Genomic DNA, 17336 nt, shown 5'->3' on the forward strand with positions numbered 1-17336 from the left:
GGAGCTGCCATCTCCAGGCAGACAACCCTGACTCAGTAGGAACAGAGACACCTGCTCCAATCGGCATTTTAGACAATAGGCTAAAAAGCACGTCTGATGATTGTCTAACTGTCCTTGAGCCTCCAGTCAGTATGACCCCCTGGAACTCAAAAAATGACCCAAGATTTGTTTTATGCTTAAAGGATGGGAGGAGAGAAGAGGAGACTTCCCTGAGCAGCTTAAGTGGAACCAAAGGAGAGATAGAAGGAAGAAAATATGGGAGAGAGAAAGAATTTGAGGAGAGGGCAGAAGGGAGGAAAGAGAAGGAAGGACAAAGAGAAAGGGGAAGGTAGCAAGGAAGAGAAAGTAAAAGAGGAAGACAAGGGACGAAGGAAGAGAGAACAGGACAGGAGCTACTGAGCCATTCAGACCTCAGGGCTACTTGGAGGTGGGGGGTTTGGGGTAGGAGCTGAATTTGAATTATAATTCAAGAATCACATCCAACCTCCAGTAATCCTCTGCCTAGGGACTGGAGAACATGGACAAGCCCTGGGCTTTGAATGCTTGGCTGGCTGGGTGGGCAAACGTGTTCAGATAGAGAAGCTGTGGTCGCACTGAAGCTAGTGGCCTCCAGTAGGGTCATGTGCTTCCATGGCAAGAAGTAGACTTTGCCGGGTCAGGCTGAGGTTCTGACTCCAGCCAGGAAAGAGATAATCAATTCTGTAGAAGCTGTGAGCCTTGATTGAAAAAATAAAGAGGAGGAAGCTAGATGCTGCTTTCATTAAGAGGCAAAAGCAGTGGGGGCTGGAGCTTAGCAAGAGCCAGGAAGCATGCAGAGAAAGAATGTTAACCCCTCCATCGTCTTTCTTCCATGGTATCTCTGCACTCACCCACTCCTTCATCATCACTTCCTTGGCCTGACCTCCAAGGCCACCACCTTCCTATCTCCCTCAGCTGAAGAAGGGAGACAGGCCAGGCTGCATATTAATGCAGATCTGATGACAATTAATAATCCATTATTTCCTGGTCCCAGGTTCCCTGGGGATCTTGCCTCTCCTGGATTTGGGCAGGAAGGGGAGTTCTGGGGATAAGAGACAAAATGTGTGGGAAGATAATGCATCTAACACAGTGCCTGGCCCCAGGTAACCCTCACCCAACCCTCAGCAACCTCACCAGGGCCGCAGTTTTACTATAATGAGGCCAGAGAAGGGCAAGTAAAAAATGAGAAAAGATTTCAGTAACATTATGATCCAAAGACCTCATCTGCCATATCTTCTTCCTACTTCAGCATGCCCAGTAGAGAACTGATTCAGCAGGGAGCTCCCCAGGAGAAACACCAGGGAGAGGGCTGCTGGCTCTGCTCTTCTTCCCCTCACCTCACCCTATCCATAAAGATCTCTGCCTGCTGGCTGCATCTAGCCCTGCACCACTGAAAGGTATGGGCAGAGGAGGATAGCCATACAAAAAGGGGGTCATGGGTAGAGAGCAGGGTGGGGCCAAATGTAATCAGCAACAGTGATTCATTACTGAGGTTCTGTGGGGGAAACTTAGGTTGAAGTTGGGCAAAACAGTGGGGAGAAATGGGTGGTACAAAAGGCACAAAAGGCATTCAGCCAGCCAGGATGTCCGTGATTTCACATCCAAGGGGAGAGAGAGTTGCAGGGAGGAAGTAAGGCGCTCTCTCTGTCTCTTGGTGTCCAGGCTCGGGTAGCAAGGGGAAAAGCTGGAGGATCTGGAGGAAGGAAGGAGCTACTTGGGGTATTAACCTTTTAGTGCCTGGCACAACTTCCTAAGTGAAAGATTTTTAACAACTTCTACTCTCCTCCACCATTCTAATTATTTCTTATTTTTGTTCCGCTCCTATGGGAAGCAAAAGCAGGACAAAGGAGAAGGAAAGATGAAGACGCTATGGTTTGTCTCTGATTTTGACTCAGGAGGCTGGATAGGAATCCAGGTGATTCCTAAATCCCCGGTTTCCCAGCAGGAGCACTTGGGCAGGAGAGTTTGGGCTCTTTAAGCTACTTTGGGGGCCACAACAAAGTCCTTTTCCAAGAAAAAATTATCTTTCTTCAACCCTTTTTGCTCACAGTTCCCTGAAGAGATGCGAGGAAAGTGGGGAAGAGAAGGGAGATACCAAAGGGCATGAGGAGAGGAAGATGGTGGAGAACCATAATTACCAGGAAGCTGTGGCCGTCCCCTGAAAAAACAAATGAAATCGTTCTTTCCCCCCTATTTAGGGAAAAAGCCACATAATACCTTGTAAGAACATTGTCTTTTTGTTGAATCGTGGGCACTGAAAGAAAATTGACTTTCTGCTTTTTATGCCAGATAAGGAGGGAAACTGTGAAACTGAAGGAAGGGCAAATGGGCCATTGAGGGAGCTGGGGAAGAAAGCTGCATCTTCTTGGGGCTTGAATCAATTGCTATGGGTCTGCCAAGTCAGATCATCCTGGATCTTCACCCCTATGAGCCCATGATTCTTGTCAAATCTACGCTCTATGAGCTAACATATCCTGACCCGACTTCTCTACATAGATATGAGGAGAAATTGAGTTTTTAAGGAATACATCAAATCTTCACACGCATCTGCAGACCTGAAACATGCTGAGACTGGATGAGGTGAGATTCTTGGCTCTCCTCCCCGCCCCCCCCCCTTAGCTCCCCCTTTAGCAACACCATTGTCAGGGTCAGGTGCTGATGAGGTACTGATTTCCCCTGAGCTGTTCTTCCATGCAGTTCTCCCATCACCTGTATACTCAGAGGAAGGAAGCTGATATGTCACAGCCTGCCTAATACAGAGGAGAGAATATTCCAGTCCTCTTTCATCTCTTCTTCCCATGTCCCTAGTTCACAGACATTGAAAGTAAAGAAAGAGCTTGAGGTCCTAGAATCCCTCGCTGGGGCTAATGAGTATATTTCTCTCAGGACCCAACATGAGATTCCTAATATCACCAAATAACCAAGTGGAAACAAGATTTGCAGTCATCAGGCATAATAGAGAAAGATTTAAACACCCAAATACCAACAACTCCCGTTTGCCAACTATCTCTCTAATCATTGTTCCCTTCCCACAATTGCCGACCATCCTGCACAGAAATCCTCCTTGAGTCAGAGGAAAAGAGCTATAGCCAGATTGAGTCCTCCATTGGCTTGGTGGGTTGTGTCTTTGCACCCCTTTGGTCCTGTGGGGATTCAGAAGAAAGATGCCCACTCAGGTCAGAGCAGAGTAAGCTTCCCCAAAGAGCCACTCCTGGCTTTGATCCCACTGCATCAGTTAAAGAGCCAGACTCGTTCCTCTGGGAAATGCTTTTCCCACCCTTTATCTTCCTCTATCCCCAACAGCCCTGCCTTCTCACATCATTCCGGCTTTTCAGCCTTATCCCCTGCCTCGTAAATTTTCTCAGACCCCAGTTCTGTTCTTCCTGGACCCTAGCCCTTTTAAAGCTCTTAACATGCGTCTTTGCCAAGCCTCTGTCTTTTTCATATTTCACTCTCCATTCAAATAATTTTACTACCCAAACTCCCTTCCAAATTTTTCCTAACTTAAAAAAAAATTCAACTGTTCTTTTTTCTTCAGTATAATCTTCACCACAACTTCCTCCCAATCTTGTCTCCTTTAAAATCTGCCAGTTTCTGGTATCTCCAATCACTTAAAACCCATTTCTTTCCTCCTTTGCCCCCCTGTAAGGGTCTGGATTCTCTCTTTTGCTCCAACATCCCCTAAACCCTCTCAAACACTGATATTAATCCCTCTTTTCCCCCAAATCTCCTTGACATACTTCTACCTCCAAGCTTCTTCTCATCTCTTCACTTCAGGTTACCCTAGTCCTTCAGACTCTTAGGGGCACCCGATTTCCCTCTTATCTCCTCCTTACACCCATTTGCTTCCCTTTCTGTCACTACAATCCCCCTCCTTTCTTCCCCACTCACTCGGGTCTCCTGCTCAGGACGCCCTTGCCGAGGGCGGCGGGGGATTTGTGCTGAAGGAGGGTTCCAGCGGCAGTGCAACAACTCGAGGGACGCTCCTTCTCCTTGTCTGCGACGGCCCCGGGCGCCACAGGGTGCTGGTGGGGCAACTGGGGTGCGTGAGCCCTGCTGCTGGGGCCCGGCTGGGGTTGCACCAGGAGCTGTCCGTGGTGCTGAAGCGGTGACTGCTCCGGCGCAGGCTGTGGCGCGGCGGGCGAGATCTGTCCGTGGTTCTGGAGCGGTTCCTGGGCCCCGGCGGCGGCGGCGGCGGCGGCGGCAGCGGTGGCCGGGGTGGCAGGCAGCGGGGCTGGCGACGGAGGGACGAGCCCGGGCGGAGGCTGGGCTTGCAGCAGCTGCTGGTGCTCCCACAGGCTGCGGTTCTCGGCGCTTAGCTCATCCAGCCGCCGCTCCAGCTCGTCGATGCGCTGGCGCTGGGTGTGGATGAGGCTCTGCTGGTTCTGCACGATGGCCGTGAGCTCCTTGAGGTAGAGCACGGCACGCACCGGGTTCTCCAGCAGGCTCTCCATGCCGCCCGCCGCCGCCTGCGCCCTGCCTGCGCCTCGGCGGGCGGCGGGGAGCGCGAGGGCGCGCAGGAGCCGAGCAGCCCCAGCGATCCGCTCGCCTCCCTCTCCGGCGGGCCCAGCCTCCCTCCCCGCCGCCGGCGCCGCGTCACGGCCACACAGACATTCACACACGCACCGAGGGGCGGGACCGCGGCGCCAGGGCCCACCCTCCCACCTCCGGGCTTCGTGAGGAGTCTCGGCTTCCTGCAGGGCTGACAGGAGAGAAGGGAGAGGAGCGAGGGAGCCGGCAGGGGAGCAGGATAAACGAAGGGGACCGGAGATAGATAAATCTGGAGAGAAAAGGAAAGCGGGTGAGGTGGACTTAGGTGTACTGGGAGAGTGCGGTGAGACAGGTCGGAGAAAAGAAGCAGATAAGGACAGAGGAGAAGAAGAGGAAGCGGCTGGGAGAAGGAGAGGGAAGGAGAGAGAGAAGGTGGCAAAGGAGAGAGAAATGTATTTAAAAGGAGGAAGTCATGGGACTCGGAAAGGTCACAAATTCTTTCTCTTATGTCCAGCCATCCCAGAGGTTACGGGTCATCTTAAAGTCCTTCTGAGGAGAGGCCACACTTGCCTCTTTTGTACTCAACAATCTATTCTGCCAGGGAATTCCCTGGGATACAAGGATCATAGAATTATAAGGGACTCTAGAGAACATCTAGTCCTTTATTCAGCCGAGAGGAAACTTAGGGTGGGCAGTCTGTTTATGTTGGGTTTTCTCTGGGAATGAGACCTCAGGACAGTTTTGGCCACTCTAATATGAACATTAACTAAATAAACCAGGTCCTGTGTGTCATGGTTCATGCTTCCAGAAACTTCTGAAGAGATCGTTCTGTTTGAAAAACATTTATGCAGTGCATTCTCCTACAAACACTGGGTTAGGTGGTGGTAAGATCCAGATGACTAGGGTGGAATCTAGCACAACAGATATGGTGTGCGCCTGAATAACTAAAATACAAATCGAAATTTCTGTTAGAGCTCTTCAAGTTTCATAGGAGTTCAGGGGAGGGAGAGGTTGTGTTTGACTATGGTAATCTGATCAGGACGAGGTGTTATTCAAGCTAGGCTATGAATGATGGGAAATTTCAACAGGTAGACAGAACAGGGGAGCAGAAGATGAAGAAGATATGTCTGACAGCAGGAAAAGACTAGGAATGGAAATAGAGCACTTTAGTTTAATCTAATTTGACAGAAAAATGACCCTTTCCTCTGGGCTGTGAGTGCTCTTAGCATATCTGTTGTGCTACTGTTCTATTCTCCACACAGGTGGTTGTTTCCCCAAAGTAGGCATATCTGTGGATACCATGTGTCCAGTGAGCTTGGCCACCCAAGCCCATCTGGTGCCAGACTTGAATGACCTTATGGGAAAGGGTATGTGCTTTGCAAATATATTGGTTTCTCTGCACCTGCAGTGTGTTTTTATTTTGTTTTTCTCTTATTTATTTTCCTAGGGAACTTCCTTCTATAAAGAATGAGTGAAAGAGCTTATCCATAGCTGAGCCAACAGTTAGGAGAACTTATCCATAGCTGAGCCAACAGTTAGGAGAACAGAGCACCGGGGAGGATCCTTTGGTAGTGATCAGTATTCCAACTAAAGAATGGAGGTTGGGGGATGGAACGAGGGCACACAAAAACTCAAACACTTCTTCTGAATTTTCTTTGCTCGCCTAGTCAGTTTGTTTTCCATGAGTTGGGTGCCCATAGAGACAATACTATTTCTACAAGTAAAACAGCCTGCAGCATAATTATCCTTAGGGCTTGTTTGAAATGCAGATTTTTGGGCCCCATGTTAGTCCTGCTGTGTTGGAATCACTAGGAATGAGGCCCAAGTGCATTCATTTTTTGACTTTTTTTTCCTTTTATTTAAAAAAATCAACTTTATTGAGTTACAACTTACATGTAATCATATGCATCCACTTTGAATGCATGGTTTAATGAGTTTTGACAAATACATACACCCATGTAATCAAAATTTCCATCACTGTAAAAAGTGACCTCATGCCCCTTTGCAGTCAATTGCTCTTATCCTCAGCCCCAGTCCACCATTGATCTGCTTTTTGTCAAGATAAATTAGTTTTGCCTGTTCTAGAATTTCTTATAAATGGCAATCATAAAATATATACTCTTTTGTGTATTTTGTTTTGCTCAGCATAATGCTTTTGAAGTTCATCTACTCTGTTATGATATCAATAGTGTGTTCCTTTTTATTTCTGAGTAGTCTTATGTGGTATGGATAAAAACCATAATTTATCTATTCACCTGAAAATGGACATTTTGGTTGTTTCCAGGTATTGGTTATTTTGAATAAAGCTGCTGTGGACAAGCTTAATGGACAAGTCTTTGTGTGGACATACATTTTCATATGTTTTATTGGGAGGAAAAATCTAGAACTGGAATTGTTGAGTCATATACTAAATATATATTTAACATAATAAGAAACTCTCAAATTGTTTTCCAAAGTGGTTGTACTATTTTTTATTTTCCCCAGCAGTGTATGAGAGGTTCAGATGTTTTACATCCTCACTAACACTTGGTATTTTTAGCCTTTTTAAATTTTATCACTTTGAGTGAGTAGTAAGTATATTAATATGGCTTTAATAAATATTTTTCCGTAAACTAACACTGTTGAACATCTCACGTGCTGTTGGCCATTTATCTGTTTTCTCTGCCCATTTTTCTTTTTTTTTCATTCAGTCTTTTTTTAATTATTTTTCTTTTTTAAATTTTATTTTATTATGTTATATTAGTCACCATACATTACATCATTAGTTTTTAGTGTTCCATGATTCATTGCGTGTAACACCCAGTGCTCCATGCATTACGTGCCCTCCTTAATACCCATCATCAGGCTAACCCATCCCCCTACCCCCCACCCCTCTAGAACCCTCAGTTTGTTTCTCAGAGTCCATAGTCTCTCATGGTTCATCTCCCCCTCCGATTTCCCCCCCCTTCATTTTTCCCTTCCTACTATCTTCTTCTTTTTTTTAACATATAATGTATTATTTGTTTCAGAGGTAATAGAAGGTCTGTGATTCATCAGTCTTACACAATTCACAGCGCTCACCATAGCACATACCCTCCCCAATGTCCATCACCCAGCCACCCCCTCCCTCCCACCCCCCCCCACTCCAGCAACCCTCAGTTTGTTTCCTGAGATTAAGAGTCTCTTATGGTTTGTCTCCTTCTCTGGTTTCATCTTGTTTCATTTTTTCCTACCTTCCCCTGTGATCCTCTGTCTTATTTCTCAAATTCCTCATATGATACTTGTCTTCCTCTGATTGACTTACTTCCCTTAGCATAATACCCTGTAGCTCCCTCCACATTGTTGTAAATGGCAAGATTTCAGTTTTTTTGATGGTTGTATAATATTCCAGTGTGTGTGTGTGTGTGTGTGTGTGTGTGTGTACCACATCTTCTTTATCCACTCATCTGTTGATGGCCATCTTGGCTCTTTCCATAGTTTGGCTATTGTGGACATTGTTGCTATAAACATTGGGGTGCATGTTCCCCTTCAGATCACTACATTTGTATCTTTGGGGTAAAAACCCAGTAGTGCAATTGCTGGGTCGTAGGGTAGCTCTATTTTCAACTTTTTGAGGAACCTCCATACTGTTTTCCAGAGTGGCTGCACCAGCTTGCATTCCCATCAACAGTGTAGGAGGGTTCCCCTTTCTCTGCATCCTTGCCAACATCTGTCGTTTCCTGACTTGTTAATTTTTGCCATTCTGACTGGTGTGAGGTGGTATCTCATTGAGGTTTTGACTTGTATTTCCCTGATGCCGAGTGATGCTGAGCACTTTTTCATGTGTCTGTTTTGTCTGCCCACTCTGTTGAATTGTTTCTCTTATCTATTGAGTTGTAAGAGTTCTTTATATATTTTGGAAAGCAGTCTTGGTCAGATACATATATTAACAAATATTTTCTCTAGTGAGTGGCTTGCCTTTCATTTTCTTAACATTGTCTTTTGAAGAGCAAAGGTTTTTATTTTGGTAAAGAAAAACATCACTTTTTTTTCTTTTTATAGCTCGTGCTTTTTGTGTCCTATCTAAAAATCATTTGCCTAACTCAAAGCCAAAAACATGTTCTCCTGTGTTTTCTTCTAGAAGTTTTATCGTTTTTGCTTTTATGTTTAGGTCTGTGATCTATTTTAGGTTAATTTTTGTATTTAGTATGAAGAGTCAAAGTTCATTTTTTCCTTAAGCTTTTGACAGAATTCATCACTGAAGCCATTCCATCCTGGAGGTTTCTTTGTGAGATTTTTAACCACAAATTCAAGTTCTTTAATAGATACGGGGCTTTTTATCCATTCTGTTTCTTCGTGTATCCATTTTGGTAATTTGTGTGTCTGGTAGGGAGAATGACCACCAAAGATATCTATGTCCTAGTCCCAAAAACCTGTGAATTTGTTTCCTTACATGGCAAAAGCCACTTTAAATATGTGATTAAGTTAAGGATCTTGAAATAGAAAGATTATCCTGGATTACCTGGATGGGTCCGATGTAATCACAAGAGTCTTTGTAATGGGAATGTGAGAGTGTCAGAAAGGAAACGTGACAACAGAAGCAGAGACCAGAATGAGGCAATTGCTATCTGGGAAGCAAAATTCAGAAAATACAGGTGGCATATAGAAACTAGAAAAGGCAGGAAAACAGATTCTCCTCCAGAGCCTCCAGAAGGAATGCAGTCCCACCAATACCTTGATTTTAGCCAGGTCAAATGCATTTTTGGACTTCTGGCTTCTGGAACTGTAAGATAATGAATTGTGCTGCTTTAAGTCACTATGTTTGTCGTAATCTAACGGCAGCAATAGGGAATGAATATAAGTGTTTTTCAAGAATGCATCAATTTCATCTAAGTTGTCAAACTTGTTGGCATGAAGTTGTTTATATGTTCTTAATTAGACTTTTAATGCCTGTAGGCTGTGTAGTGATGTCTCCTCTTTCATTCCTGTTATTGGTAATTTGGGTATTTTTAAAAGTCAGTCTGGCTAGATATTTATCCATTTTTATATTTTCATAGAACTAGTTTTTGGTGTCATTGATTTTTCTCTATTGTTTGTCCATTTACTGTTTCCTTGATTTGTTCTTTTATCTTTCTTTTTTCCTACCTACTTTTGTTTCCATTTGCTTTTTTAAAACTAGCTTCTTAACATAGAAGCTTAGACTATTGACTTCAAATCTTTCTCCTTTTTTAAAAAATTTTTTATTAAGATATAATGTATTATTTGTTTCAGGGGTACAGGTCTGTGATTCATCAGTCTTACATAATTCCTTTCTCCTTTTTTAGTATAAGTACTTAAAGCTCTGAAGTTCCCACCAAGCACTGTTTGACCTGTATCCTAAATTTTTCGTATTCATTCAGTGCAAAATATTTTTAAATTTCTCTTTGTATCTCCAAATCTTTCTATTATTCATTTCTAATTTAATTCCTTTGTGGTCAGAGAACATATCTATATGAGTTCAATCTTGTAAAATTTATTGAAATTTTAGAACTTTTATATGATCTAATTTGTGATCTATTTTGATGAATATTCTGTATGCAATTGTCTGATAGTCACTCCAGCTTTCTCATTATTAATGTTTGCTTGTGTGGTAGGCAGAACAATGGCTCCCAAAAATGTCCATATACTGTCCCAGTAAACTGTGATAATATTACCCTACATGGCAAAAAATACTTTGCAGATGCCATTAAAATTAAGGACCCTGAGATTGGGGAGATTGTCCTGGATTTTGTCCTCAGCACACCTGTGCCCAGTGTAACCACATGATTCCTTAAAAGCAGAGAACTATATGTGGTTGTGGTCACAGGGAAGTGTGACTACAAAGGAATGGTCAGGGTAAGGTGATGTGAGAAGGACTCCGACCTGCTTTGCTTGCTTTGAAGATAGAGGAAGGGACCATGAGCCAAGGAATATGAGTGGTCTCTGGAAGATGGAAAAAGCAAGGTAACTGATTCCCCCCTAGAGCTTTCAGAAAGGAATACAGCCTTGCTGACACCTTGATTTTAGTCTAGTGAGACCCTTGTTAAATTTCTAACTTACAGAACTGTAAGATAATAAATTTGAATGACTTAAGCCATTATATCCGTAATAATCTGTTATGGCAGCTACAGAAAACCAATACAGCATGTTACATTTTCCCCCATTCTTTTCCTTTTAATCTATGTATGTCTTTAAATTTAAAGTATTTTTTTTCCCTATAGATAACATTTAGTTGGATCTGACTTCTTAAAAATCTAGCTTGAGGGGCACCTGGGTGGCTCAGTCGTTTAAGCATCCGACTCCTGATTTTTGGCTCAGGTCATGATCTCAGGATTGTGAGGGAAGGGAACCTGCTTAAGATTCTCTCTCAACCCCTCCCTCTCTCCCTCCACCACCAAAAAAAAAAAAAAAAAAAAAATCCAGCCTGACATTCTTTCTTTTAATTGGAGTGCTTAGATTATTTACATTTAATTTAATTTATTAAATTAATCTTATCAATATGTTTGGAATTAAATCTGCCATCTTGCTATTTTATTATTTGTTTCATTTGTGCTCTGTTCTTTTTCACCTTTTCCTGCCTTCTTTTAGCTTGAATATTTTCTGGTATTCCATTTCACCTCCACTAGTGGCTTATTGACACCAGCTCTTCATTTATTTATTTAGTGATTGTTTTGGGTTTACAATATTTGTTGTTAAATTCTCATTGTCTATGTCCATATATTGTATTTCACATAAAATGTAAAAACATTACAACAGATTATTTCCATTCCTCCCATCCTCTGTGCTATTATTGTCATAGATTTACCTCTGTATTTATTATAAATTTCATAATACATCATAATTTTTGCCTTAAAAAGTCAATTATCTTTTTAATTTTTTAAATTTTAATCTCTTTTTTATTTACTCATATATACACACGTGTGTGTGTGTGTGTGTGTGTGTGTGTGTGTGTGTACCATTTTGGCCACTTGTATTTCTATATAGACCCAGGTTTCCATTTGGTATCATTATCCTTTCACCTGAAGAATTTTCTTTAACATTTCTTCTGTCAGGTTTTTTCTTTTTGTCTGACAAAGTATTTATGTCTCCTTAATTGTTTTTTTTTTAAGATTTTATTTATTTATTCATTTGAGAGAGAGAGAAAACACAAGCAGAGGTAGAGGCAGAGGGAGAAGGAAAAGTAGGCTTTGCACTGAGCAGGGAGCCTGATGCAGGGCTTGATCCCAAGACCCCAGAATCATGACCTGAGCCAAAGGCAGACGCTTAACTGACTGAGCCACCCAGGCGCCTCTATATCTCCTCAATTGTTAAAAATTTCTTTTTCATGGATATAGAATTTTTTACTTTGATTTTTTTCAGCACTCAAAGATACTGTTCCAGTGTCTTCTGGCTTGCATTTTCTGGCAAGAACCCTGTGATCAATCTTATCATTGTTGTAATTCAAAATGTGGAGAAAAATAATCAATGGAAACAAGATGTGAAATGAAAGAGAGGTGAAATTAGCGAAGATTTTAAAACAGCTGTCATAAATATGTGTAAGGATTTAAAGAAATAGAACACAATGAGGAGAGAAATGTGAAATATAAAAAAACTAAATAGAACTTCTAGAGGTAAAAATATAATATCTGAAATGGAACTTTTACTGGGTGGGAGTAACAGCATATATACACTACAGAATTAAAAATCAGTAAACTTAAAGATATAGCAACAGAAATTTTTACCTAACCTGATTAATATTGATCCACAGGTCTCTGAGCCTCAGGTTTGTTTTGTTTTTTTTCCCAGTCTTCTTTTCTCTCTGAGCTTCAGTTTAGATAGCTTCACTTCCAGAAGTTCCATTTAGCTCCTTTTTATATATTCCATTTCTCACCTCATTATGTTTATGTTTTCTTCTAGTTTGGGGTCTTACTTTCTTGCTTCTTCACATGTCTAGTAATTTTTTCATTCTATGCTAGACAGTTTGAATGTGATTCTGTTGAGTGCTGAATTTTGTTTTCCCTTTAACAGTGTTGGACTGTGTTTTTGCAGGTAGTTAAGTTACTTGTGGATCCACTTGATCCTTTTAAGATCTGTTTTAAGCTTTTTATAGGGCAAGTCTAGAGTAATTACTACTCTTGTCTAATTTATCCTTACTATTATGGTGTGATCATTCTGTCATCTGATTGAATGTCATCAAGATCTTTGTAGTCTGACGGGTCAGAACTCTAAGTTTTCCAGCCTGTGTAAGCCCTGAACTTATTAAACATCTTAAACCCCCACAGTCATTATTTACTCAGTCATGTAGGATTTCACTCTCTCTATATATGGCTTAATCTTCAGCCACAGGCTCAAGGAGGGCTATCTGCAGATTCCTGGAGCTCTTTCTTTATATAACTCCCTCTTCTCTGGCCCTCTGCCCTGTAAATTCCAGCCACCTCAGCCTCCTCTGATCTCTGTGTCCTCAACTCAGAGAGACCATCATGTTCTGCTTTGACTCCCTCTCCCTGCCCTGCAATCTTGAAGGTTTCTCTAGGCAGTGAGCCAAGATGATTGTAAGGCTCACCTAGTTTGTTTTCCTTATCTCAAGAATCATAATGTGCTGATAGTTTTCCAATTCTGGAAATTGTTTTTATTTTTGTTTTGTTTTGTTTTAAAGATGTTATTTATTTGAGAGAGAAAGAGCACACAATTGTGGGGAGTGGCAGGCAGAAAAAGAGGGAGAAGCAGGCTCCCCACCAAGCAGGGAGCCCGATTCGGGGCTCAAAACCAGAACCCTGGGATCATGACCCAAGCTGAAGAAAGATGTTTAACTGATTGAGCCACCCAGGCAGCCCTGGAAATTGGTTTTTAAATATATGTTTATATTGGAATATAACAGTTTTCTAGTTGTTGATATGGGAGGGCAAGTGCAGTACCAATTTTTGGCTTCTGGCCTTAAAAAACTGGCCAGAAGACAAAAAAAACTACATTTTTAATAAGCACCCAGGTAATTCTGATGTATTCTAAATGTGGAGAACTCCTGACTAGAGGGAAATAAAAGTAATGCCTTACTTTTGTGTGGCACTTTCCAGTTTGCAAGACCTCTTCATATGCAATATCATTTAATCCTCATATCCACTCTCCGAAGAAGGCAGGGATGGGATTATGATTCCCCTCTTAGGACACAAAATTTGAGGCCCAAGGATGTTGTGACTCCACAACATGGTTGGTAGATAGGACAGCTGGAGTTGGAACTCTAGTCCTCAGACCCTAATGCACAGACTCATCTCCCATACACTGTGAGAAGTGAGGAGCCCTGGAAGAGACAAGCCTAAGAGTGAGCTTGGGATTACCCTTCTCTGAACCATGTCACTTGTTTGCTCCCCAGTGCTCAAGCTATTCTTTCTCTGTCACTACATTATAGCCTGTCTTCCAGCATTAGGTCCCATCACTTCTCCTAATAAATGTTAGGTTCCAGCCAAATTGGACTATTTACTCCTCCCCAAATCCAACAACACACTTCTGTCTTTCTTGTACTTTCTACTCTAGCTAAAGTGGCTTTCGCACCCTGAATCCCTGCATGTCCAAATCCTGTCCCACCAGGGCTCAATAAAAATGCCATTTATGCCATGAGTATCTTCCATTTGTTCTTCTTTCTTTAGATTCTCAAAGCACCTTATCTATGTGTCTTTCCCTGGCATTCACTATTCTCTTTGTTATATAGTTACCTGTAAGGTGTTTTCTCCTCCTAGACTGCAGTCTTCTGAAGGGCAAGAGTTAGTACCCTTCTGAAACTAATAATATACTATATGCTAATTAATTGAATTTAAATAAAATAAAATTTTAAAAAAGTTAGTGCCTTATAAATCTGGGCACCCACCGCACATCCCTATCTACACTAATTCCAGGGCCTGGGGCACAATGGATGTTCAAATAATATGTGTTTAATAAAAGAAGTGTGGTGGTGGGGAGAGGGGATAATGAGCAATTATGCTTAGTTGTAGGGAAGAATTCAGCCATACAAAATGGTTCTTTACCCCTTTGGGCCTCAGATGTCTCTCTTTTAAAATGACATTGTGGGTGGGATGCCTGGGTGGCTCAGTCAGTTAAGCATCTGCCTTCGGCTCAGGTCATGATCCCAGGGTCCTGGGATCGAGTCCTGTATCAGGCTCCTTGCTCAGTGGGAGCCTACTTCTCCCTCTGCCTGCTGCTCTCCCTGCTTGTGCACTCTCTCTCTCTCTGACAAATAAAATCTTTTTAAAAAATTAATAAATAAAATGACGTGGTGGGATCTTGGTTAAATTGTGTGTGGGTGTGTACTTTTCTACATGCATATATAATCAACAATAAAATGTTTAAAAACAGATTGTAGAACAAAGTCATTTCTACATTTCCTCTTAACTATGACATATACATTTTAAAGTCATAATTCTAGGGCAATTTTATGGAAGCAGAAGGGATATTAATGATGCCTTTGATGACCAATGACTAGCTGCAGGAATAGCAAGGCATTTGGTTTTTCTGGCCCAGGGTCTGACTTCAGTACCTCTCTTCTTCCCCACCTATTTGGTCAGAACAGGGGGTGCTGCTGCCGCCGCTGCCCACAAGCTGCATCCCCCCAGTGAGAAATCCTGTCCTGTCAGCACGGAAGGCCCACAGATTTCCCACCTCCCTCTGATTGGACAGTTCTCCAGACAGGCAGGTGGGGCTAGGGTATTGCTTCTCTCCAGATTTGATGGATTCTAAACAACTGGCCAGGGGGTTCAGGGTCATTTCATCCAGCTCTCTGCCTCTGGGTAGAACAGCAACTAAGCCCCACAGATGACGAGAAGTTCTCCTGGCTCACACATATTTCTTATGTATACTGTTGCCAGGACTGGAAATACATCAGGCTATCAGCCTATAGGGAAGTAAAGCAAATATGGCCTCTCTTTTGCCTTATTGTTCTATGGTAATAGTGATGATTAATAATCCTAGCCAGCATTTGTATTTCACATTATGCTTTTAAATATCTCTGGGCCTTGGTTTCCTCAACTGTAAATTGGAGATAATAACCGAATCCATATCATAGGTTATTTTAAGGATAAATATTACATGGGATGTGCAATCACATGTATGCATTTTATTTGATCCTCAGTGAGTGGTAAGCAAGATTTTTCTGATGTGGCAAATGAGGCTCAGAGAGGGTGGGTAGCTTTCTTGAGGTTACACAGCCAATCAAGCCAGAACCTGGACTAGAACCCAAGTCTCCTAGTCTAAGCCCCTACACCTTTTCCTTTGCACCACATATTAGGGCATACAACATGGAAGGAATACTTTGGGGGAGTGTTGACCAGTAATGACCTTGTACTTGTGTGTGTGATTAAATGAGATAAAGCATGTGAAGCATTTAGAACAATGTCTGGCACAGAGCACTTTTTTTTTTTTTTTGGATGCCTGATGTGAGATAGTAGCTCATTGTTGTCTTGGTTTGCATTTCCCTTAGGACTAGTGACATTGAGCATCTTTTCATGTATCTGTCCCCCTTCTGTAGATGTGTACTCTTAGAGAAAATGTCCATTGAGTTCTTTTGCCCTTTTTAATTAGATTATTTTTTACTGTTGAGTTGTAGGAACCTTTATATATCTTGGATTAACCCCTTACCAAATAAATGGCTTGCAAATATTTTTCTCATTCCATAGGTTGTCTTCTCATTTTGTTGACAGTTTTGCTGTGCAGAAGCTTTTTGAGATAGTCCCATGTGTTTTTTACTTGTTGCTTGTGCTTTAGGTGTTATCCAAAAAATCGCTGCCAAGGTCCATGTCAAGGAGCTCTTTTCCTAGGTCTCCTTCCAGAAGTTTCATCATTTCAGGTCTTACATTTAAGTCCTTAATCCATTTCCAGCTAGTTTTTGTGAGTGGTATAAGATACAGGTCCTGTTTCATTCTTTTACATGTGAATATCCAATTTCCCTAGTACCATTAAAGAGATGGTCTCATGTTCATTGAGTATTCTTGGCTTTCTTGTCATACTAGTTGAATGTATATCCTTGGGTTTATTTCTGTACTGTTGTTTCTGTTCCATTGATTTATTTATTTTTATGCCAGTACCATATACTGTTTTGAGGATGATAATTATGTAATGTAGCTTGAAGTCTGGAAGTATAATGCCTACTGCTTTGTTCCTTTTCAGGATTACTTTGGCTTTCGGGATTTTTTGTGGTTTCATTTAAGTGTTAGGATTTTTTCTACTTTTGTAACAAATGCCATTGAAATCTTCATAGGGATTGCATTAAATCTATAGATGGCTTTTGGTAGTATTGACATTTTATCGATATCAATATTTCCAATCCCTGAACACATGATACCTTTTCATTTAGTGGTTAGACTTAATTCTTAATGGTTTACAGAAACTGACCTCATGCCATATGCATCAGGTTGTATACAAATGTCTATCAATGTCCTTTCGTGTTAGGTATTTTCAGGATCATTTTTGCATGATTTCTCTGTCCCAACTTTGACATTCATTTGAGATTGCCAGGAAGATAAGGACAGTGCTACTCCTTGTAGTTTTTAATCTTCAGAGGTCTGCTTCTCCCTGTATATTGTATTTCTTAGGTTTAACACATAATGTCTTCACATTAGAATCACCAGGGAGCTTTGAACATGCTGATGATTAAAGCCCAATCCCAGAGATTTTAATTTAACTGATCTGATCCAGGTATCGGTAAAATTAAAAGCACAGATACATGATCTCATTTAGTCCTCACAAAATGCCCCTGGAGTATTTTTATTAACCCCATTTTACAGGAAAGGGAACAGGGGCACGAGGAAATAATGACCTGCAGGGCGCCTGGGTGGCTCGGTCGGTTGAGCGTTTGACTCTTGATTTCGGTTCAGGTCGTGAGATCAAAT

At 41.9% G+C, this 17336-nt stretch overlaps 1 protein-coding gene across 8 annotated transcripts in view; it reads right to left on the bottom strand.

The window, feature by feature from the left end:
- IQSEC3 (IQ motif and Sec7 domain ArfGEF 3) overlaps nucleotides 1-4588 on the bottom strand; it is a 111215-nt gene extending 106627 nt beyond the window's left edge. For all 8 annotated transcript variants that reach the window (XR_012376479.1, XR_012376477.1, XR_012376478.1 and 5 more), the window contains exon 1: nucleotides 3910-4588. Coding sequence is in view for 5 of the 8 variants with exons in the window: in XM_025851970.2 (XP_025707755.2) it covers nucleotides 3910-4472 (563 nt within the window). In the remaining 3 variants the exon portion in view is untranslated. The remainder of the gene's footprint in view (nucleotides 1-3909) is intronic.
- Nucleotides 4589-17336: the final 12748 nt, after the last annotated feature.

This window comes from Callorhinus ursinus, unplaced genomic scaffold (genome assembly GCF_003265705.2).
Source record: "Callorhinus ursinus isolate GAN/ISIS: 27379988/994484 unplaced genomic scaffold, GSC_fseal_2.0 scaffold74, whole genome shotgun sequence".
NCBI lineage: Eukaryota > Metazoa > Chordata > Mammalia > Carnivora > Otariidae > Callorhinus > Callorhinus ursinus.